This window comes from Colobus angolensis, unplaced genomic scaffold (assembly GCF_000951035.1).
Source record: "Colobus angolensis palliatus isolate OR3802 unplaced genomic scaffold, Cang.pa_1.0 Scaffold78, whole genome shotgun sequence".
Taxonomy (NCBI): domain Eukaryota; kingdom Metazoa; phylum Chordata; class Mammalia; order Primates; family Cercopithecidae; genus Colobus; species Colobus angolensis.
Window position 1 is genome coordinate 4,080,618 of NW_012121598.1, and position 24,737 is coordinate 4,105,354.

Genomic DNA, 24,737 nt, shown 5'->3' on the forward strand with positions numbered 1-24,737 from the left:
GATCACTAGGGACCATCTCAGAGGCCATCTCCCTAGGAAGCTTTCCTTGACTACTCAGCTAGAAGACATCTCTACCAGATAGAAGACATATCTACTTCAACACACTGATGTATCTGACTGTTTTCTATAGGCATATATCATTTTCTACTTTGTATTATGATTATTGATCTCCTAGTTTCAAATGAAAGCTACAACAGCAGAGTTTCCCAATCTGTGTTTCACAGAATATTAGCTCCGTAAGAAACCGATCAAATAAGTTTTAAAATGCTGCATACTAGAGCCCCCACCTTAGAAACTGCAGTGGGGATGGAGGAAAATGGGAGTGTGTGAGGAATGTCCTAAAGGTGGAATTGACAGTTCATGATAAAAGGAGGCTGCGTGTGGCAAGACAGGGTGAGTGGTCTCGAATGGCCCCCAGACTTCTGACAACAGGGAGGCACTAGTCACTGAGTGGGCGGAGGTGACAGTAGAGGTGTGGGATATCCAATGGTGTGCTTGGGTTGTGATGGTTGGCGTTAATATCCTGGACGAGGGTAGGAGTAGGAAGACAAAAGAGCAAGCCCTGTGGTTCTTTCTCAGTTCTCATCTTCCTTGAACCCTCCATGGGTTTTGACATGGTTTTGACCAATCTCTCTCCTGGAAACTCTCTCCACCCTCTCCCTAGGTGACCTGTCTTCTCTCCATCCTGCTCCTCATACTGCCCATTCCCTTCCTCCCTTCCCATAGAACACCTAAAGCCTAAATCCTGCTCTACCCTCTCCTTGTGGCAGCCTTGTATATTTCACAGGCCTTGATGACAACAACAACAAAAATAATTTCTCCCCAATCCTAACTATTCTATTTTTTGCTGGAGATTTCCACCTGGATGCTTTGGGTTCACCTTGAATACAGCACGTGCACAATGGGATTCATCCCCAGCCCCATCCATCCTGCCCCCTCACTTTCCTGCCTGTGACCATGAATGGGTGAGAAGCTGGTGGCTTCTTCCTCCTTTAGGTGTCCCATCTTTCCCGTCTCTTACTAGTGCCACTGCCTTTGTTACCACTCTGTTTTTCTTCTGGTTGCCTTTCTCCAGGCCCCTCCTCTTGCATCCTCTCTGAGCATTGCAGCCCATGTAAACCTCCTAAAGCATATCTCTGCGTTTGTCCTTCCCCCCTTAAAAAAAATATCCAATGGCTTTATGTTGAAAACCCAGCTTTTCAGGTACTATACAACCTTGTTTTATCGGTCCATCTTATTTTCCCTCTGATTTCCTACATATGCCTCTTGCACTCTTCAACCAAGTCAAACCACTCACTGCTCCCCAAATACATCCTCCACTTTCCCACCTCCATGCCTTCACTTTGCCTAGGGTGTTCTCTCTCCATCTCAGCCTATGGAAACACTACCCATTTCTTAAAACTCAGGTAAGATACCACTTCCTCCATGAAACTTTCTCTAATCATCTCAAGTGGAAAGTGTGCCCTTTCTTCTCTGAACTCCCATAATCCTTCATTGGTATCACATTGGTTTCATTTTTTATAATCTAACATTTATTACAGTAATTTGTGTGGACATCCTTGCTTTACTTTCCTACTACACCTACTTATGCAAGAATTATGTCTCATTCACATAATGTAGTGGAAAGAGCACTGGCTTGGGAGTAAGGAGATGTGAAATTTAGTCTTTGTTCTGCTGCTGATGAGCCCTGCGATCTTGGAGAGCTTAACTCACCATGAAACAGAACTTTGTAGTCTAATGTATCATATGAGTTCTGAGTCCAGGGTTAAAGGAACCAAGCTGAGAGGAACGTGGGAGGGACAATGGCATTTCAAGGAGCCAGGATTGGCATTAGGTTAAAAAAAATTAAGTTTGAATTATTCATTTCACCACTTCCCAATAAATGATTCATCTATATAATAAATTATTCTCTGATGATATTGAGAGTAAAAATCCAATTTCTGGGGTTGTCCTTAAAGCACATGGGTTTTTCAAATCTCCTGCCTTCTGGAATGTCAACCCCTCCAACTAGAGGAAGTTTTCAACCCCAAGACAGGCTCTGCTCTTAAAAGTTACTTGTAAATTAGTTGTTAAAAATCTTAATGCATTTCTCTGTGGAAATGAAGGTACTGGTAACAGTAGGATACCATGATTAAGATACAAAGCTATCTGCACAGCAAAGAAACTATCAACAGAGTAAACAGACAACCTACAGAAAGGGGGAAAAGTTTTGCAAACTATGCATCCAACAAAGGTCTAGTACTCACCATCTATATGGACTCCCATTTCAATACTGATGCTTGCTACTTACAAGCATCAAGGCCAGATAATGGACCTCTCTTGGTGTCAGTTTCCTCTCCATCTACCCACTCCACAGGGTCATTGTGAGGTAATTGATGCAAGTTTCCTGCAATGTACACAGAGCTCAACAAATCATAGCTATTATGTTAATGAGAATATGATGTTGTGTTCCTATATTTCCAAACAAATGCTAATAAAATCTCATATTTCCGTCCCCCTCCACAGAAAAAGAAACTGAGCTAGCCTGTCAATGCCATTTAGCCCGAGTGCCCCTGGGTTAAGGTAGAATCTGTCCTAATGTGGACATCCTTGATATACGAGTTGCTCATAGCAACATATGGCTCATGTGGTCCACGTTCATCCCATGACCTGAGATCCTGATATGGAAGCCACAGGAGTACTGTTTGGGTGGAAAGTGGTGTGAACTACAATTTTTAGAGAATCTGTAGATTTTAAAGAGGGGAAAGAAGAAAATGAGAACATTTAGAAGTGGCTTAGATTAGATTTACAGGAATCACTGAACAGTTGTTTATTTTTCCATTTAATATTGCCTCCTAATCTACATCCCTGGTTCATACACTTCATCCCACTGGCTCAAGGTTTCTCAGCCTCAGCACTTCTGATGCATTGGGACTCACAATTCTGTGTTGTGGGAGCTGCCCTGGGCCTTGCAGGCTGTTTAGCTGCATCCTGCCCTCCAGCCACTAAAGGCCAGTAGCACTCACCTCCCCTCCCAGTTATGACAATCAAAAACATCTCCAGACATTACCAAATGTCCCCTGCGTGGCAAAATAATTCCCAGTTGAGAACCACTGCTCTGACTGGACTCAGCAGAGGTTCCCAAATCTTCTCTGCCGCAGAATCACATAAGGAGTTTGCCAAAAATGCAGGTTTCTGGGCCCCAGCCTCAGACATTCTGGTCCAATAAGTCCAAGATGGGGACTGGGAATCTGCATTTTTAACAAGCATCTTTAACTGATACAGGTGGTCCTCAGCAAACTTTGGGAATTGCTACAATAAAAAGTCAGTGAAGCAAATAAACATCTTTCCAAAATGCAGATGCTTTTCGCTGTGCTACACTGGAGGAGCAGGGGACTAGCGGATAAACATTAGGCAGCTTCAGAGAAGGCAGGCAGGCCCTCCCTGGTGAGCAGCGCATGGCAAGACTTAGGGAAGAAAGTTCTGCCAGGGTGGCGCTGCTGGCCAGGAGAAAGTATGCCAAAGGAATGCGGGGAAATGCCAAAACCAAGTTTAGTCTATCCTGAGTTTTTGGCTCGGAGGCACCCCTAGGCTATTGAAAATCCATTCTCCTCCTTCCACTTGGGACCTACTATGAGACAGGCTCTGTGCTAAGCTTTTTACATACAATTTGTTATTTTATCCTCTCCCTAACTATGAGAAGGCTTAACAAGTTTTAGTTACATTTCTCTGGGAAATTTCATATCTCAAAGAACTCATGTACAAATTAGCTCTTCACCTGCAATCTCTTCATGAAATAGGAACAGGCTGTACTAATCCTAGAGTTCTACTACCCTTAAGAACTCTTTGTAACATTGTTAAATGAGAAAAAGCTCCCTGAGTTGAGAAGGTAGGATCCCTCTCTTGGTTCTCACACAGCCCCCAGTACTCTTTGTCCCTTTGCATAAAAGAAAGACGTCCCAGTATGTTTACCCAGGAAGATGATGTTCTCAGCTTCTTTCCCGCATATTCTGAGTGGAAAATGAAAGATAAAGGTGCTAGAAATGTCTTCACATTCCAATGCCACTGGTGGGTATGCAAACCTAGCCACCTTCAGATGCAGATGGATGATGTAAGTGAGTGAAGCTGGGTGGGGCGGGGGGAGGGGGCAGCCTGTATGCATCATTTAGATCACCCTCCTGGTGATGGAACTGTCATATTGGGATCCAGGCTTGGTTCAGTCCTTCCATATGATAACACTGTATTGGCTTCAGAGTAATATGAACGTGGAAATGAGAGGAAGCCATATTGGGGAAATGACCCTAAGGTCATTAGGGTTGTAGCAAATGAATGAAATGGGAGCCAGTCCATGCATGTGGTAACAAGTCCTGGCCCAACATGAACCCACAGCCATCCACAGGGACCTCCTTAATCAAAAGGTTGAAACTGGCCAAGCCAGTGCTCTTTGGGCTCATTGCCACTCTTCTATGCTCCCTCTTTTCTTCTTACTGCTATTTTAAGACAATTTTCCTATTAGAAAGAAGTTTTTGTAATTATCTTTCTAAAAAGCACACCCAGCATTTTAATCACGTAGAGGCATTTGGTGTAGCACATTTAGTTCAGAGAGTGGGGAAAGATGAAGCAAGATGGAGGTAGAAAATACAGTGTTGTACACAGAACTAGGAGCTCTTGTCTGGGCTCCACCACTGGTAGATGTGGGGCTGGGGGCAAGTCACTTCACATGTCTGAGCCTTAGTTTCCTCAGCTGCAAAATGAAGTGTGTGGACTCACTGATCTCTAAGACTCTTTCTTGCAGTTAAGGCTCTAGTGTAGAGGGGCATGGAAGGACTGGACCAATCAAGGGATATGTGAAGGTCTAGAGAGAACAGGGGAATGGGTCAAACCTGCCAGGCTTTCTCTAAGTTCTAGCAGAATCTACTTCCACATCTACTCCAAGAAAGAAATAGGAAGGAAAATATAATACCCTCAAAACCAAGTCATCAGTTTTAGCTGGAATTGTTTCCTTCCATCCATACTATCTCCCTCTCAACCACCAATAACTTAGAAAAGAAGGAAATTTACAGAAGCAGAAAGCCATTTCCCTTCACTGTGGGTACCTGAGCGACCCAGGTCTGGCTTTGTTGTATAAACCATGGGACTGTCTTTCCAGAAGTCTCCTGGAGTTACAAATCTCCCTCTTTCAAGGTTAGAGTTACCAGGCTATGTATGTGGCAAGGCCTTTTTTTCTTGGCTCTTTTGTCCAGAGAAAATAGAGAAGGCTTAATTTCTGTCGCTTCTGCAGTCCTCCTGTTGGACACCAAGTCCAGTCAGACCTAACTGGCCAGACACGTGAGGAATGAATGCCATGTTCCCACAATCCCATCCACTATCACTCACCTCTTCCAACCCTGGCCTGCCCCCAAGCTAGCCCATGCTTCAGCCCTCCCTGGAATGCTCTTGGATGCTGTTCTACCACCCTCCGTCTCTCTAAAACTCACTGCCTCCACCCATGCCAGTATAACACCCTCCTTTCTGCCCTACTGGTGAAGCCAGCTCAGTGTTAGCAAGAGGGTGCTAAAATAGAATTGAATGCATCCCTGAAGGACATTCTTTCTCTTCTCTGCTAACACAAAGCAGATAAACATTATTTCCTCAAGGTAACTCTTTCTAACCAAAAGAGATCCTAATAGTAAGGGGGTTCAAACAGGTAGGAAAAAAGACCTGGAGTCTCAGGATTTTAAGCAGCATTTGTTCAAACTACTTCTTCTCCTTCTCCTTCTCCTTCTTTTCTTTTCTTTTTTTTTTTCTTTGAGACAGAGTCTCGCTCTCTTGCCCAAGCTGGAGTGTAGTGGCACAATCTCAGCTCACTACAACCTCCACTTCCCAGGTTCAAGCAAACTTCCCACCTCAGCCTCCCAAGTAGCTGGGAGTGCAGGTACACGTAAACATGCTTGGCTAATTTGTGTATTTCTAGTAGAGATGGGGTTTCACCATGTTGGCCAGGCTGGTCTCGAACTCCTGACCTCAAGTGATCTGCATTCCTTGGCGTCCCTAAGTGCTGGGGTTACAGGTGTGAGCCACCGTGCCTGGCAGAGACTTCTTTTAAATATGAGAAAATGAGGCCCACAGAGGTGAAGTGACTCACCCAAAGTCACACAACTTAGTGTCACAGCCCTTACTTTAATACAAGTCTTCAAATTCCTAGACCTGTACTCTCCTATGGAAAAGCTACTTGAGGTAGACATAACATTTGGTACTGTGGACTACATCTAGTCTAGACAGTAGATGATTGATAATACTAGTTTACTGGCTCAGTGATAAGATACCTTAGACAGGAGAAGATGGATGGTAAGAGCATACTGTGGGATTTACAAAGGAAGTAAAGAAAATCTTTCAACACAAATTTCTATTTGCACATAAAGCTGATGAGCTTGATACCCAAGAAGGCCTATGTGAGCAAACACATTGCAATAAATGCTCTTGGGGACTGTTTTGGGTTGAATTTTGTCCACCAAAAAAGATATGTCCAAGTCTTAACCCTCAGAACCTGCAAGTGTGACCTTCGTTGGAAAGAGGGTCTTTGCAAATGTCATCAAGTGAAAATGAGATTATACTAGATGAGAGTGAGTCCTAATCCAATGACTGATGCTCTTATAAAAAAGAGGGAAATTTGGCCATGGACACACAGAGAGAATGCATGTGAAGACAGAGGCAGAGACTGGAGTGATGCACCTACAAGCCAAGGAGCACCAAGAATTGCTGGCAATTACCAAAAGCTAGAAGAGACAAGGAAGAGCTCTAAGAATCCCCCCCTAGAGCTTTTAGAGACAGAGTGACTTGGCTGATATCTTGATTTCAGACGTCTAACCTCAAGAACTGTGAGAGAATTGATTTCTATAGTAGTAAGCCACCCAGTTTGTGGTACTTGTTACAGAAGCCCTAGGAAACTAATACGATCTAGGAAACAGTTGGCTGGGCTGGGCTGGGCTGGGCTGAAGTGAAGAGACTGAAATCACTCACATGGATATGACAAGGCAAGTTCCATGGGCTGGTGCTATGATGAGGCTATCCTGCACAGTGTGGCCTTTCATCTATGTTACTCCATTTCCATACTTCAGAGATTGCCCGTCTTGCTTGGAGTCAAGTGAGAGGTTGGGAAGAGGAGAAACACTGGAATGAGACACACCTGGATAGGAATCCTCAGTCTGCTACTTACTAGTTGTGAAGTAGCCTGTGGATCACAAACACCTGGGCTCTCAGTGGCCTCACCTGGAGAACACAGCCTTCCTCAGGGGGTTGTGGTGCGGGCCACTGCAGTTACCTGCCACAGCTGTGGGCAGGGCTGGTTTCTTTGCCTCTGCTTTATTACGTCTTTGAGCCAAGTTCAGAGGTGGAAAGGAAACTGACATTTTAAACACCTACCGTGTGAGAAAGGAGCCCTTCATTCATTAAACACTGGTGCTGCGAGGGCTTTCAAGCCAATTCCCTCATTTTAAAGAGGAGAACACTGTCACGGTGTAGACTTTCCACATTCCCCACTATGCTGGGCACCTGGGAGACCTTTAAATGAATGTCTGCTGATGGATGAATGGACTTGGAAAGGCCTCTAAAGAAAGCAGACTTAGTCTTATGGGGAGAATGAAGTCATATTTCACACCATTTAATGGGCTTTGCCCACCTCACTACTTTGCCCAGACTGGGATCTCACTGTCCTATTCCTGGCTCAATATCTTTCAAAGAATGGTTAGGCCCCCTTCCCTGAGAGACCTTCGGGGGGGTCCAAAGTCTGAGTTTAAATTAAAGTTACTCAAAACAGGTGCTCAGGATTCATAAAGTGTTTTCAGCTGTATAATTGATTCGCCATCATAAGACCAAATGAGCCATTTTTAAAAAAGAATGTTTAACCCAAAGTCAACTCTAGCTTAGTGCAGATGGAAAATATAGTCCCTATTGTAAAGAGAAAAGATGCAAGAAAACAAAATAAAGACTAGCTATAACAATTCCACTTTTTACCCAAAAGGAATAACTTCCATTCCTACCCAAGCTACTGCCTTTTTCACTTACCCCACTTTATTGCTCTCCATAGCATTTATTACCATCTGAAATAGTATATTTTTTCATTTATTCAATTGAACCTATCTCCACTCACTAAAATATATCACAATGATTCAGACCTACTCTCTTTTGTTTACTGATGCTTAGAAGTGATTCGTTTTGTTCATAGATGCCCAGTGCCTAGAACAGTTACTGCTGCATAACGATTCATAATGCAATTTGCATATTTGTATTATTTGTTGAATAAATGGATGAATGGATTAGCGAATAAGTTGGGGCAGGGAGAGGAGCAGTCACATGATATGGATGAGAAGGTAGAATATGAAGTGGCCTTTTTCCTGTAAAATTTGCCCCTAAATCCACCAGCCGTGTGTCAACTAGCCATTAAGATCATCTTTCTCTCAGTTCTCTCCTCTGAATCCATTATTACCAAGCAAGGTTTGATTTAAATGTTTTAACGTGTTTTTTCCTACAGATGGGAATACAGAGCTCACAAGTTTGGTTCATTTGGTATGATATTTTTACTGTAAATTAATAGCTTGTCATTTCATTTTTCAAAATTGGTTCACATCTCAAAAGAATTCTGAGTAACAGAACAACAACCAGCATGGAAACTTGTGGTGAAGACAGGTAAGAATGGCACACGGGAGATTTGGGCTCTAGATCTCACTCTGCTTTAACTCACCTGTGTGGCCTTTGAAAAACCCCTTCTCTGGGCTTTGGTTTCACCATAAAGGAATTGACTTTGATAACTTCTGAGTCTCTTCCATCTTTCAAAGTTAGGATTCTATAAAACTTAATAAAGTAAGTTCTTTCACGTATTTTGACTTCATAAGAGATGTCATTAGCTTGTATTGGATGTCACAGATATTGGCAATCTTGTGAGGTTCATTTGGGTCATGAGGTCAGCACTTTTTCTGGGGTCAGTGATTATTGCCATGAGAAGACAGATGGTGGCCACATTAAAAATCTAAAATGCCAGAGGAGCCAATCCCTAGGGAAACTGGAGATCACACAGCAACTCTTTTCACATTTAAAATTGTACAGGTGTGTGGGTATGGAGAGGTTGCAGGAGGTACAAGAGGAAAGGAAAGCTGAGGCAGAGGCTGGAGGATGTGTAGGTGACAGTAAGGCAGGTGCAGAGAGCCCAGGTTTGGAGAGTCACTCATTTTCCCATGAGGGCCTGGCACACACTTAATCTTGACAAATGAGAATATGTCCATGAACTTTGAGTAGAAACATGAAAGTATTTCCATTATGTGCCATGTCACTGTGGGGGAGGGCAAGAGCTGCATGTCCCATACATTTATTTGCTTTAGAGGTTTTAGTTACCCATTTGCCAGGACTGCCCAAGCCTGCTCTCTCTGTAACCCTTCCAGTGTTTACTATTTGGCCTTCCTTGAGATCCTAATTGTCTGTTTGTAACACAGTTATTAGGCTAGCTCTGTATACCTTCAGATCAGACATCTCCACCTGAGTGCTAGTCTTATATGACTGTCTACCTACATATTAGCATTATTTAGAGATCATTACATTAAATTTAATATGCCAAAAACAAACTTAAAACGAGTCCACTTCCTAATTTATTCTGCTTCAGTCATTGGCATCACTGACGTCATTCCGAGACTTCAATTTGAAAGGCTTTTCTTCACCCTTTACAACCCTCCATCAATAATCTTCACGACCCCAATAAACAACAATGGTAACAAACCAATCTACCCACTGCTCAATAAATGTTCGCTATTCTATTATTTATATTATGATCTGAAATAATCTGCTTAATCTCCCAGGGTTGTTGAGGTTTCTCTCATTCTTCTCTCACAGAATGGCTTACCATTCACCTCCTTTCTCTCCTCTCCACCTTAATCAGTGTTCTCATTCCCTCATACCTAAACTCGCAGAGTATCTTTCTTACTGCCCTCCAAGTCTCTAATATTTCCCTGCTTCAATCCATGTCAAATAAATCAACTGACTGGTCTTTTAAATATTACTTTCAGCAAGTCATGCCCTACAAACCTAGGAGGATTCTCATTTACCAGTCAGAGTATTTACAATCTCCTCATTTGGCATTTAAGAGCTTCGGTCAACTTCGGTCTCTCAAGCTACTCATGATCTCTATTTGTCTTTATTCAACTCATACTTGTTTGAGTGCTACAAGCCAGCCCCTCGCTCAGTCCCCCACTCTTCTCCAGCATTCCCCTTCCTTTTCCATAAGGCCCAGCCTGTGTGATGCTCCCCTGCAGCCACCACAGTGACTTTGCTCCTATTCTTGGCCTACCAGGAATTTCCTCCTTTCTGCCAACCCAGATTTGACATTTCTTCCAAGATTCACCTTCTCCTGAGGGTTCCCCATGTGAATGAATCCCAGATCACATAATCGTTCCTTTTTTTCTGAATTCCCTCAGCATTCTCATATTAGCTATCTATTGCTAAGTATTATTATCTTAGTATTTTGCATGTATTCATTGATCTCCCTCATTGAAATCTGAGCTCCAAAAGGGCACAGGCCAAATCTTCATTTGCCCAAATCTTGATTGAGCAAGGACAGACGCAAGGCCAGCAAGGACCTTGATTTTGCCCATAGCTCATGGACAAGGCCTACTTGCTGCAGCGTAGGCAGTAAAGGCAATAAGTGTGCAATGGAGAACTAAGACTAGCTCCTAGCACAAGGTTAGAGACTCGGACATGTTTTGAGAAGTGTTTGCTAAATGCTGAAATAAATTTTTAAAGAATAATTCAAGCCCCTTACACACCACGTGTTTCTATAGCACAGAAATCTTTACTGTATTCATCCAAAATACAATGACCAGTATAACCTATCAAGTCTCAATCACTGATCAGATTTGAAGTCCTTGACTCTTTTTGGCCAGAATACTAGGTCCAGTGGGGACAAAGTGGTGCCATCAGCTGCCTCTATCAGAACTTGCCTCTACACCTGCCAAGTACCCACAAGTTCATGTCCTACAAGTTAGCACCAGTTCATGTCCTTGAACCAAAGGCTGCCTGACTCCAGTACAAGTCAGATAGTTGTAGGGACATTTGTAAACCCAGCTCCCCTCCCCCTTGGTCCAGGTGAATCATGTCCTGTCCAAACACAGAACCCAGGCAGGTAACGTTAGACCCCTTGCAGAAAGCAGAGATGCCGCCCCCTTCCACAGAAGTTCTTAGAAAGAGTGCAGAGAGGAAAATGGACTTACCCTCACACAGTAGTTCATGCCCATCCCCAACAGGTGCTGTAGAAAGTGCCTGTCCTGCCTGCTCCTAAGGGGTGGCTCCCCAGGGCCAGGAAGCGGGCACGAATCAGGGGTTAGGGTGGTTGCCCTGTGGCCCACCAGGTCCGGCTGTGGTGGAGGTGCAGTCCCAGACCTACTTAGACTGGTTTCTGGGGAAGAGGGACTGCTGGAACCTGGGTCCCGGCTTTCCTGGAGCTTCAGCCGAGGCACCTCTTTGGTACCCAGGCAAAAGTTTTTCAGACTCAGCAAAGTGGCCGGGTTGGCCAGCTTCATGCTCGCCATGCGGGGGATCAAGGTGCACAGTGGGGTGGGGCTCTCCTGCGACGGCAAGGCGGCATCTTCAGCCGGCAGGTGAGGTGCCAGGGCGGGGTGGGGAGGCTGCGGTGAGCCCTTGTTCCCGACCGAGCCTCCGGAGCTACCTTCGTCCAAGGACGTGATCGACTCGTTCCGAAAGCGGCTGTACTTGGCCCTGTGCAGCATCCCGGGGTGCCCGAAGAGTCCTACATACAGCACGAGTCCTGCCAGGCTGTCCTGGCTGCGTTCTCGCATAGCCTTGGCAGTGCTGAAACAGGATACTGTTGCATAAATCGCCTCGTCGTCTGGTAGATAAACGGTGCAGACATCAAATGCCTCAACGCCCGGTGCAACTCGCAGCAGCCACCTCTCCAACTCTGCTCTCGAGCTCGCCCACCTCGGCTCCCGGCCCCTTAAGGGTGACAGCCCAGCGGGGAAACGCCTCCCCTGCTCTGATTTCAGTCCCTCCCTGGCCCAGGGAGAGGCACCAGTGTTCTCGCCTTGGAATCCTTGTCGGGAGAGCCTAGACCCAGGCTCCCGGCGGCGGTGGTCGCTCACGGCCAACTCTTAGGCGCAGAACCCGGGCGAGCGCCGGCCAGGGGGGCCCGCCGCATCACTAGCCTTGCAGGAGCCTAGTAGAAATATTTAGTATTTCTCCCACCCTTACCCCAGCGTTCTGTTCTGCACACAGGAACTTTCGAACCTGCTCCCTTCGGCTCCCACAGGGCGGGGCAAATGACTGGCCTATTAACCCTTTATTTGTTCCAGTGATTGTTCATTCAAAAAGAAAAAAAAAATTGTATCTATGAGCCAAAGGCCCTTCTGCCTGGGTTCGTTGATTCCGAAGGCTGCCCTCTCTTGGAAGATCTTGTCTTGCATCGTTCTGGGCCACCAGCCAGGAGTACTACTGACGGGCGCTGCTCCGCATTGTTTCACTGACTTGTGATGGGTCCGTGTTCCTCAGATCCCCTCCCAGCCTGCCTACCCTCGCTCAGAGCTTCCCTCCCTCCTGGACTCCTCTCGGAGCTTTTTTCAGAAGCCCATTTGCAGCCGAAAGCTGAGATGTGCAGGATGATACGCAGCGTGTTGAAATTTTTATGAATGAACTTTGCCGAATGAATTTCTCTCTGTGTGTGCAAGCTAATAAATCTGTGAATGAAGCTGAGAATAGCTGTAATTGACTGACGGTCTCAGAGGTGCTTGGTTTTTATCCAATCAGGAGGCAGCTTGATGACTCATAGACCATAAATACACTAAACTAGTAGCCGAGAGAAATAAAGCTAGCAGGAGAGGAGGGACATATTTTATTTTGTGGTATCTGATGAATGAGTTAAAAGGAAAGGCAATCTTTACTACAGATCATTAGCTTGGGAGCAGCAGGTTAAAAGATCTATTTTCTTTCTTGTTGAGATGGCCGGGACGGCAGAGCAGAAGAGCTAAAAATTAGACCCATTGTTCCAGGGATATTAGGACATATGGTTCACAACTCCTGTGGGAAGCCATGATGCATTTTTCTTAGAAACATAGTTCTTTTTTTATTGATTGTTGGTTCCATCTTCCGTCTGGTGCAACTTCCTGTACCTATCAAATGCATCCTGAAGACATGAAGACAACTGCAAAGGCTTAGCACACAGGAAGCCAAAACCAGAGCTGGGAAAAGAAAATGCAGGTTCTTCAGGAATGGAGAAGAGGAAACTGCTGAAACACCGGGGGTGTGGGGTGTCAGGGTAGGGTGGAAATCACACATAGGAAGAGATGAAGACCTCTCAGAAAACATTGCACTACTCCGTGGCTCAAGGCTTTGTCATCTGAAACTGTTCATTAATTAAAAAATTAAGACAAACTGGCAACCAAAGGAATCAAGGATGCCACCTTCATTATCTTATTGACCCTAACGCTGCATTAGGCTCATGTATATTGATGACTTTGGGAGCCTGAGCTCCCTTGGGATCCAAACACAGGCTCTGAATTAAATGGTTGAGAGTGACCAGTGAAAGCGGCATCGTCCTCCCAAGCTCCCTGCTCCCCAGGGAGATAACGCACCTATCTGCATCCCATCTGCCAAGGCTGTTCAGACGTTTCTTTACCTGGACAGGCCTTTCTGCATCTTCATAAATCTTCCCTTCAACCCTTGCTGATCTCCTTTTCCCTCCCCTATGTCTCCTCCTGGCACAACTGAGGGAAGTAGCTAAACCAGTTGGACCCCACATCCCTAGGGCTGAGGAGATAGGCTCTGGGCAAGATTATTTACCTCTCATTCCTCCTCATTCCTCATCTGCTTTCTTCCTCTCATTTTTCTTGCCTTCCCCTGGGTCCCTGCCTTGCTTCTGCTATGCTGTGATGACCTCATCATATGCTTCCTTTAGAAAGTTACTTTACCTCTCCATGGTTGAATGTCCTCATAGGTTGGCAGCAGCCATCTAATGGGGGTGTTATGAGGGCTTATGAATAATCCTCATCCCTGTAAAGTCTTGGCCCAATGCTCCACACAGTGCCTATCTCACTAAGTACATGTGGGCAGTATGAGAAAATGGCCATTGGAACCAGAGCTGCCTCCCCCTAAGATCACACTCTTACCCCTCACACTGCAGAGTTTACATCGTTCTAGGCAACTAAAAAGAAAAATTAGTACAAAGTGGGAGACGCCAAGAAAACTAACATTGTCCAAAGAAAACAGTTTTTTAAATCAGCTGGGCCTGGAGAAGGCTGGAAAGGACAGGGGCCTGCCTGGCTGATAGGAATCCTCACAGAGGTCTCATGACTGCAGGATGGGGTGTCCAGGGGAGCCAGCTCATCTAGGTAGGCACCATGCTGGCCAGACTCTGGGAGCTCAGACCAGTCTACATTCCTCAGAAAGCCTGAGTCCTGGGAGGGTTGGGGGTTGCAAAGTGGGACTAGGTAAGGTAAGAAAGCAGTCGTGGCCATTGTGGGCTCTTTGTCTTCTGAAAGCCTGGAGACCTTGGCTCTCCTGGGTATCTCTGCCACAGCGTTTTATGAGTATGAAAGAGACCAGATCCCCAACTGGGAAGTAGGGAATAGCCTCTAGGCTGAGCCTGCCCAGCTGGACCATTCTCTCAGTCCTAACAGCCCAAGAGAAGGCTCACTGATTGAATTGCTTTTCATTCTAGGTAGATGGGTGGGCAAGGCAGATGGTTTGCTTTTTTCAAGGCATTAGAACATCCTCTTCGATTAGTAATGATTAAAACAATGTTAATAAGAGCTACTATCTGTGGAACACCTGACAGTTTACCTACATTCTGGTTCAATTATTATAACAAATTGTGGAGGCTGGGATTATGTTCCTCACTGCCTTACAGATATGAAAATGAGGCTGAGAGAAAGGGCAGGGACTTGTTCAAGGTGCTCCAGCTGTTGAACAATGATCCTGGGATCCCTCTGGGCCTGACTGCAAAGCCTGTGCTGGCAGCCACTGTACTCTGCCGCCTCCCAGGGGACCAAAGAGCTCAAGTCTAGTTTCCAGGCCTACGATGGCTATAGGGCATCTTACTGCTTCCTAAAGCTCTGAGAAATGGCTGGGCAGGAAGAAGAGCTGAGGATTTTGGGAGGTTCTAGGGTTGCTGGGAAGCCTGCCCCTGAGCTGGCCCTCACAGATCAATGAGATCAGGGCTGGCAGAATATTTTCCTATCTATGGTTTTCCTGTATCTACCCCTCCAAAATCCCCAGGGAAAGTGTATTTAGCCCAAAGATCATTTATCAGAAGATAATACTAGACTAGATGTCTCAGGAAACCTTGATAACTGGGCCACTACCTACAAGCAGTATGTACTCAGCAGCAAAATGTAATTGGATGAACATTTATCTGGGAATTACAGAACCAGCTGTGGGATTTTGAGTAAGTTACTTAACCTCTCTGAGACTCAGGTTTTGTATATGTAAAATGTGCACAATAATAATCAATAATATCTGCTGAGCACTAACTCCAGAGCAGGTCCTGAACTAAGTGCTTCACATTTAAGCCCCCCAGCAAGTCTATACAGCAGGTGCTATCTGTCATTTACTGACTTGCCCAAGTCACATAACCAGGGAGTGGTAGTTGCGATGTAGAACCAAGCACTGACTCACTCTAAACCATGCTCTTAACCACTGTGATATGATCCAGTGTATATGAACCTAACTCCTACTGTATGCTCAGTAAATGTTAGTTCTTGCTCCTTTCTCCTCCTTGGATAGCATACCTATAAAATTCACCCTAAATACCTCACAAGTAAAAACATGAATAATAGATAAGAAAAACCATTATTGTCATTAAATAATCTGAGAACCATGAATGCCTCATCTTTGCCCTTGGAAAACAGAGTTCTGCTTAGACCTCAGTGGTATGCCTCCTTTACTTTGAGACATCCCCCCTCCAAGGGCACCTGCTAGGAAACAACATGTCAGCTTCTTAAGAGACATCCTGTGCTGGCCGAGCTTCTTGAGTAGAACAGGCAGTTTCAAGGAAGACCTGGGTCAGGCTGGGCCATGCTAGAATTAGCCAGGTCCAGGAGGAGGAGAGAAGAGAACCTGGCAAAAATGTCAGCCCAGCTTTTGAAGATAATCCAATGTGGAATTTGGGGTAGAGGAAGGTTGTGCTAGAGGATATGGGGAAGAGGAGAGAGAACAAGGCAGAAACATAATAACTCTGGGGGGCTGTAGGCCGATTGCTACTTTGGAACAAAGTGGAGCAGGTGGTATCTGAGTGCTATAGCACAAGGAGTCTTACTCTGTCCCTTCACTACAATTTCTATCATACAGCAGACCTACTAGCGAAGGATTTTCACTGAGCAATACCCACAATGAGTCTAACAGCCCATCAGTTGGGAATGAAAACATTGCTGAAGCTCTATTTTGGGAAAAAAATTCCAAAAATATTTATATAAAGTTCTTGGTAAAGACCAAAATATCATTTTCAGGATGGGGAAATGAGATGGTGAAGAAGAGTTGTATCTCCAAGGGTAAGGGCCTAGCCTCCCAAAAACTGAGGCAGGATCATATCCCCCAAAGTTGTCATTGACTCTGGAAATAATCACCTTTTGCTTCCTGAACCCAATGTTTTCTGTTTTTTCACAGTCTCCAGCCCTATAGATCGACAGTTTTCTGATGGTTGCTGTTGATCTCAGACTCCTAGAACTCGAACCAGCTAAAAAAATGTACAGGAAAATAGATATTTTCCTATCTGTTGAAAAGAAAATAATGTACCTGGAAAGGCTATGTAAAGAGTTAGACAGCATGCAGATGAAAAGTAGATGAATTACTTAGGGTCAGGTTCAGTTGAAAATAAAATAAAAATTAAAAATTACAATGGATTAAATAGAAAGTTTATTACTCTGGAGGTGGGAAATCCAGGGGCAGTGTTAGCTCTTGGCTATCCCTGAAGTATAGTCCTTCTCCTCATAGCCCAAAACGGCTGATGGAGCTCTGGATATTTCATCTGCACTCCAGGCAGCAAAACAGATGAAAGGACAAAGAATAATATGCTCTCTCTCTTTAAAGAAACATTCTAGATACCCCACACAATGTTTTAATTTATATTACATTAGCCAGAACTTAATCACATGCTGTACCTAGCTATAAAAGAAGATAAAGTCTTCTTCATCTGAGAATGAAAAAGTCTTTTGTCTGGGTGCATAGTTGCTGCACAAAAAATCACAGTTCTGTTACTGGAGGGAAGAAGATAAAAATAGATATTATCTGCCATGGTAATATTTTTAGAAGACCTTCTACTTTATTAATTTTAAACCTAGCATAGGATTAAAATGTTCTTGGCCAATGTGGTCCAATTTTCCCCTTTCCATACATGCGCGCGCGCGCACACACACACACACACACACACACACACACGATGCTTATAAATGACCCAAGTGAAAACAGGCACTGTCAGAATAGAAGCTTACCTCTGCATAGCCAGGGGATTGATGGAGTCTCTAGGTCTTGCCTGTGAAAGGTGGTCAGGTGCTTCCACCGGCTAGCAGCAAGAAGCAACAGAAAGTGCATCCAGGCCATGTCAGATGTCAGGCCAAGTAGTTAATTGGGGCCAGGAATATTTTATAAGGAGTGAGTGGGTGTTAATGCAGTCCAAGTACAATCATCAGGTGTCTGATTTAGGAGCAGGATCTCCACTCTAACTGTGTCTGGCAAGAGAAAAAGGCAAAGATAGAGTCCTGATAGGTTGAAACTCTGACGCTATGAATTGGCTAATCCAATCCTTTTCCAACTTTCTTTTCCTTTGCCCACCTCCACCAGGAAAAGGCTTCCTTGCAACTGCAGGGAATAGGGACATTTGATACAGTTCTGATCTGTGAGATGCAAGTGAAAATATGATGGGAACTTCTGGGAAAACATCTGCTTCCTAATTAAAGGGGCACACAAAACTGGAGCCCACTCTCTTCACCCCATGTCTTCTTGTCTTGAATGTGGATATGATAACTGGAGTTGTGGTAGCCATACTGCAACCATGAGGGAAAGACCAACCAAATTATGAAGCCAATGCTTTGACATCACTGAATCCCTGAACCAAGACCAGCAATCACCTCTAGATTTGTTATGTGAGAAAAATGAACCTCAATAGTTCAAGCAACTCAAGGAGCTGTTAGCTGTTAGTTATTACTTATGGCCCAACACATTGCTACCTGACAAAAATACAATGGCAAGAACAGGATCATAAGAAGAGCAGGGCCTCCAGGTGTGAGACAGAAGCACAGTTATGAGAGGAGACTGTGGAGTCAGGTGGGAAAAGTCCAAAAGCAGTCAGATCAACCTGGGTTCAACTCTGGATGTTGACAGTATGGTAAACAGACTAAACACTCCCAAAGATGTCCACACCCTAATCCCAGAAACATGATGAAAGAAACTTTGCAGATGTGATTAAGATTACAGACCTTGAGATGGGGGAATTATCTGCGTGGGCCCAATCTAAACACACAAGTCTTTCAATGCAGAGAACATTTCCTCATTGTGGTAAGAGCTAGGAGATTTGAGACATAAAAAAAAAGGAGGAAAAATTTGAAGCATGAGAAGGACTTACCCTACTGTTACTGACTTTGGAGATGGAAGAAGGGGTCATGAGCCACGGAAGGGGCCATGAAGACAGGGTCCTCAGCTGACAGCCAACAAAGAAACAGGGATCTCAGACACACAGCTGTAAAGAACTTAATTCTGCTGAAAGTCTGAATAAGCAAGAAACCAGATTCTTCTCTAAAGTCTCCAGAAAGAAATGTAGTCCTGCCAGTACTTTGATTTGAGCAGGTGATTGGAGAGACCTGTGTCAAACATCTACCCCAATCCTTACAGTAGCAAGATAATAAATGTGTGTTGTTTAAGCTAAATTGGTGATAATTTGTTATGGCAGCAATTGAAAACTAATACAGATTTGGCACCACAAGTGAAGTACTACTATAACAAATATAAAATGTGAAGTGATTTCAAAATTGGGCAATAGGCAGTGGTTGGAAAAATTTTGAGGAGCATGACCAGAAAAGGCTAAATTAAGGATCAATATCATTGTAATAACCAAACTGCCCAATACAATCTATAGATTCAATGCTATTCCTATCAAAGTACCACCATCATTTTTCCCAGAATTAGAAAAAACTATTCTAAAATTCATATGAAATCAAAAAGGAGCCCAAATAGCCAAAGCAACCCTAAGCAAAAAGAACAAAGCTACCCAACTTCAAACTATACTATAAGACTACAGTAACCAAAACAGCATGGTACAGGTACAAAAACACACACATAGATCAATGGAACAGAACAGAGAACCCAGAAATAAAGCCACACGCCTACAGCCATCTGATTTTTAACAAAGTTGACAAAAACAAGCAATGAGGAAAGGACTGCCTGTTCAATAAACGATGCTGGGATAGCTGGTCAGCCATATTCAGAAGAAAGAAACTAGACCCCTACCTTTCACCATATACAAAAATTAACTCAAGATAAAAGATTTACATTTAACACTTCAAACTATAAGCATCCTAGGAAACACCATTCTGTACGTCAGCCTTGGGAAAGAATTTATAACTGAGCCCTCAAAAACAATTGCAACAAAAGGAAAGATGGACAAGAGGGACATAATTAAAGAGCTTCTGCACAGCAAAAGAAACTATCAACAGAGTAAACAGACAACTTACAGAATGGGAGAAAATATTTGTAAACTATGCATCTGACAAAAGTCTAATATGCAGAATCTATAACTTAAGCAATTGAACAAGCAAAAAAATCCATACAACTCTATTAAAAAATGAGCACAGACATTGCTCAAAGGAAAACATACAAGCAGCCAAAAAACATGAAAGGATACTCAATATCACTAATCATCAGAGAAATGCAAATCAAAACCACAATGAGATACCACTCATACCAGTCAGAATGGCTATTATTAAAAAGTCAAAAAACAATAGATATTGGCAAGACTGCAGAGAAAAGGGAATGCTTACATGCTGTTGGTGGGAATGCAAATTAGTTCAACCACTGTGGAAAGCAGTTTGGAGATTTCTCAAAGAACTTTAAACAGAACTACCATTAGATCCAGCAATCTCATTACTGGGTAGGTATCCAAAAGAAAATAAAACATTCCACCAAAAAGACACATGCACTCATATCTTCATTGCAGCACTTCATTCACCATAGCAAAGACATTACATCTACCTAGGTGCCCATCAATGGTGGATTAGATAAAGAAAATGTCATACAAATATACCATGGAATATTACGCTGCCATCAAAAAAGACAAAATCGTGTCCTTTGCATTGACATGGATGAAGTTGGAGGTCATTTTCCTAAGTCAATTGACACAGGAACAGAAAACCAAATACTGCATGTTCTCACTTATAAGTGGTAGCTAAATATTGGGTGCTTACGGACATAAATATGGCAAAAATAGATACTGGAGACTATTGGGGGAGATGCCAGGAGTGAGGCAAGGGTTGAAAAACTAACTGTGGGACCTAGAAGTAGCTTCTCCGTTCCTTCTCGAATCTCTGCCTGGTTCAGCCTGCCTGCCTCCACTCCTGCCTCCACCATGTCCATCAGGGTGACCCAGAAGTCCTACAAGGTACCTGTGGGCCCCAGGCCTCCTAATAGGATCATTAGCACCCCAAACCTTAGCATCATGCAATATACCCTTATAACAACGCTGCATATGTATCCCCTGAATATAAAAGTTAAAAAAAAATTATTGACTAAGCTTGTTGAGCTTCTCCCGAGTGAGCAGCAGCAGCTTCCGAGATGTCCTGGGCACCAGCATTGGTCTGTGTGGAGGCTATGAGGGGCCAGCGTATGGGAGGCATCACAGCCATCACAGTCAACCAGAACCTGCTGAGCCCCCTTAACCTGGAATCGGACCGCAACATGCAAGCCACGGATACCCAGGAGAAAGAGCAGATCAAGACCCTCAACACGTTTGCCTCCTTTGTTGACAAGGTACGGTTCTGGAGCAGCAGAACAAGATGCCAGAGACCAAGTGGAGCCTCCTGCAGCAGCAGAAGACGGTTTGGAGCAACATGTTCTCGGACAACATGTTCGAAAGCTACATAAACAACCTTCTGCGGCAGCTGGAGACCCTGGGCCAGGAGAAGCTGGAACTGGAGGCGGAGCTTGGCAACATGCAGGGGCTCTGGAGGACTTCAAGAAAAAGTACGAGGATGAGATCAATAAGAGTACAGAGATGGAGAATGAATTTGTCCTGGTCAAGAAGGCTGTGGATGAAGCTTACATGAACAAGGTGGAGCTGGAGTTTCATCTGGAAGGGCCGACTGACGAGATCAGCTTCCTCAGGCAGCTGTATGAAGAGGAGATCCCAGAGCTACTGTCCCAGATCTTGGATACATCTGTGGTGCTGTCCGTGGACAACAGCGGCTCCCTGGACATGGACAGCATCATCGCGGAGGTCAAGGCACAGTACGAGCCAGGCCGAGGCTGAGATTATGTACCAGATCAAGTATGAGGAGCTGCAGACACTGGCTGGGAAGCACTGGGATGACTGGCGTCGCACAAAGACGAAGATCTTTGAGATGAATCGAAACATCAGCCGGCTCCAGGCTGAGATTGAGCGCCTGCCTCAAAGGCCAGAGCGGAGGGCTTCCCTGGAGTCCGTCATCGCAGATACTGAGCAGCGCGGGGAGCTGGCGGTTAAGGACGCCTACGCCAAGCTGTCCGAGCTGGAGGCCGCCCAGCAGTGGGCCAAGCAGGACAGGGCACATGGCGCGGCAGCTGCCTGAGTACCAGAAGCTGATGAACGGCAAGCTGGTCCTGGACATCGAGATCGCCACCTACAGGAAGCTGCTGGAGCGCGAGGAGAGCCGGCTGGAGTTTGGGATGCAGAATATGAGTATCCATAGGAAGACCACCCGTGGCTATGCAGGTGCGCTGAGCTCCGCTACTGGTGCGTCACAAGCCTTGACCTCAGCTAAGGCCTGGGGCTCCAGCTTTGGCTCTGGCCGGGCCTCCAGCTCTTTCAGCCGCACCAGCTCCCTCAGGGCCGTGGTTGTGAAGACGATCAAGACCCGCCATGGGAAGCTGGTGTCCGAGTCCTCTGATGTCCCGCCCAAGTGAATGGCCACGGCAGCCCCGCCCAGCCTACCCCTCCTGCCGCTGCCTCAGAGCCTGAGAGGGAGGCCGTTATGCAGGGGAGCACAGGGAACACGAGGCCCACCTGAGGTTCAGCCCTGGCCCTCAGCCCACCCGTTACTGACTGGGAGACCTGCCTTGCCCATGCCTCCAGTTACAATTCCATTTTTTTCCCCCAAAATAAAACCTCAGTTAGCTCTGCCAAAAAAAATAAAAAATAAAAAACCTATGGGGTACTATGCTCAGTACCTAGGTGATGGGATCATTAGTACCCCAAACCTTAGCATCATGCAATATACCCTTATAACAAGCCTGCACATGTACCCCAGAATATAAAAGTTAAAAAAAATATTGACTGAGCTTGTTAAACAACGCTTCAGTATTACATTGAAAGGACATGCTGTCTACCTTTTTGCCTTATTCTTAAAGTTTTAGTGATTTTTAAAAACCTATCACTAAAGGAGACCAAAATGAAGGAATTTCAGGCACCAGTCAATAGATGTATATGGATAGATACATACAAGTAGATACATTAGAATTCTAATATATAATTCTCCCCTAGAAACCACCTATATGGATGGCTTTGTTGATAAAGTAAATAATGAAATTAGAGAGGAACTTTCCTGAAAGGCTAATTCCATCTGATGAGCTCAGTGATTTTTCAATCAAAAATAAAATTTGACCCACTGGGTGTAGTCTGGTGATCCAAGCATAGCCAAGACTTTCATTTGCTTTTTAAGCTAGGTTTTCTCTTGGTAGAATCACACTGGCAACATGGTTAGACAGAAGCAATCTGGAATAAGAAAAAGCCACTGGGAGCAGACAGACTTGAATTTGATTCTATCAGCCAATGGTCTGTAAACCTTGGCTTCCTCATCTGCAGGTGGGTAACTGTAAGTATCAAAAACAGTGGAGCACTGTTCCCAAACCACTGATTGTCTGTAAAAAAGTTTTCTCCAGGCCGGGCGTGGTGGCTCAAGCCTGTAATCCCAGCACTTTGGGAGGCCCAGACGGGCGGATCACAAGGTCAGGAGATGGAGACCATCCTGGCTAACACGGTGAAACCCCGTCTCTACTAAAAAAAAATACAAAAAACTAGCTGGGCGTGGTGGCGGGCGCCTGTAGTCCCAGCTACTCCAGAGGCTGAGGCAGGAGAATGGCGTAAACCTGGGAGGCGGAGTGAGCTGAGATCCGGCCACTGCACTCCAGCCTGGGCAACAGAGCCAGACTCCGCCTCAAAAAAAAAAAAACAAAAAGTTTTCTCCAGTTTATATAGAAATGGTATTAATCGTAAAATACATGGGGGAAAAGGAGGACCTTGTAGTGAAGTTATATTTAAATACTGCTTTTTTAAAAAAGTTTTGAGATTGTCCTTCCTATTTTCTGTGTGTGGTAAAATGTCTTTTGTTATGAAGTAATGGCAAACATGGATACTAGATAGTATCTAGGATACTAGGTAGTATACCAGGTAGTATCTAGGATACTAGGTAGTATACCAGGTAGTATCTAGGATACTAGGTAGTATACTAGGTAGTATTCAAATGGCTCTATGTGGCAAAACATAAGTTAGCAACCCTATGTCTATCTCCAAATGATTTTGGATATGCTTTGGGAATCACTGTAAGGGAGTCTGTGGATTTACTTTGTAAACTGAAAATACATGTACAAAGTGAGCTATTATTACTGTAGTCTCCCAAAGTGCCAGTGCTTGTGTAGTGATGAAAATATCATCCAGCTGGTCCTAAAGATTCCTGAAGAACCCACACCAAAAAAAAAAAAATGCTTTTTCCTGGGAGTCTAACTGGGACAGGCCTCTCACAGAGAGACACATCAGGGTCTGCCTCTGGGTTAAGCCCCAGACTTCTTTTTAAGAAGAGGAAATTTATCTTACAAGACTGTTGCTTTTAGTGGGAAAAGTGAATAGCATGGTAGGATTCTGTCTTTATAGAGACTAAGGAACCTCTCTGGCTTAAGAGTAAGTGATGAGAGGGAGGAATGCGGTTTGCTGCAGGAAAGCAGGGATAAGAGAAGTGAGGATCTAGTGCAAATTTGGGAACCTGTGTGGGGCTGGTGGAGCTGGAAATGGCCAAAAGGGGCAACACAGTAGTGTTTGTATGTGGGCTGGGAGAGCCCAGGACTTCTACCATGATAAATAGTGCTGAAATAATCCCAGGGAGTCTGGTCAGCTTCTTGAGCTGACCACGTGTTTTAAATTTCTCTTTTTCATTTTGCATAGAAGTACTTCATAAGTCAGATATGAAAACTAAATTCATCCATATCCTAATTTAGCCACAATCCTTATTCACATTTTAGCAACAAAAAACACCTCAGGCTGCTTTTTCCCCTATAAATAATTGCTTTTTCAAACAAAAATAACATCATATTGTGCATACGGTTTTCTACCTGCTTTTTTTTAACTTAAAAAAATCTCCATATCACTGAATATACGATGTTACTTTAAAACGGCTATATAGTACCATTGTGCAAATGTGGCATAATTTAACAAATCGGAGAGGGGGGATTTAGATTCTCACACACACATACAATAGGACAGTGATAGCCACTGTTGCTAAATCCTTCCATACAAAATGCTAATTGCAGACGCCAGATAGCGGGTATATAGGTATCTA

General features: G+C 44.4%; 1 protein-coding gene and 1 pseudogene across 1 annotated transcript in view; one reads left to right on the forward strand and one right to left on the reverse strand.

Annotated features, from left to right (window-relative positions):
- The window catches only part of SHC4 (SHC (Src homology 2 domain containing) family, member 4), a 139,179-nt gene extending 126,935 nt beyond the window's left edge, over positions 1–12,244 (reverse strand). The window contains exon 1 of the mRNA XM_011928581.1: positions 11,211–12,244. Within this exon, the coding sequence (XP_011783971.1) occupies positions 11,211–11,795 (585 nt within the window). The 5' untranslated portion in view covers positions 11,796–12,244. The remainder of the gene's footprint in view (positions 1–11,210) is intronic.
- A 976-nt stretch (positions 12,245–13,220) lies between these two features.
- Positions 13,221–22,092, forward strand: LOC105502249 (annotated as a pseudogene).
- The last annotated feature ends 2,645 nt before the right edge of the window (positions 22,093–24,737 follow it).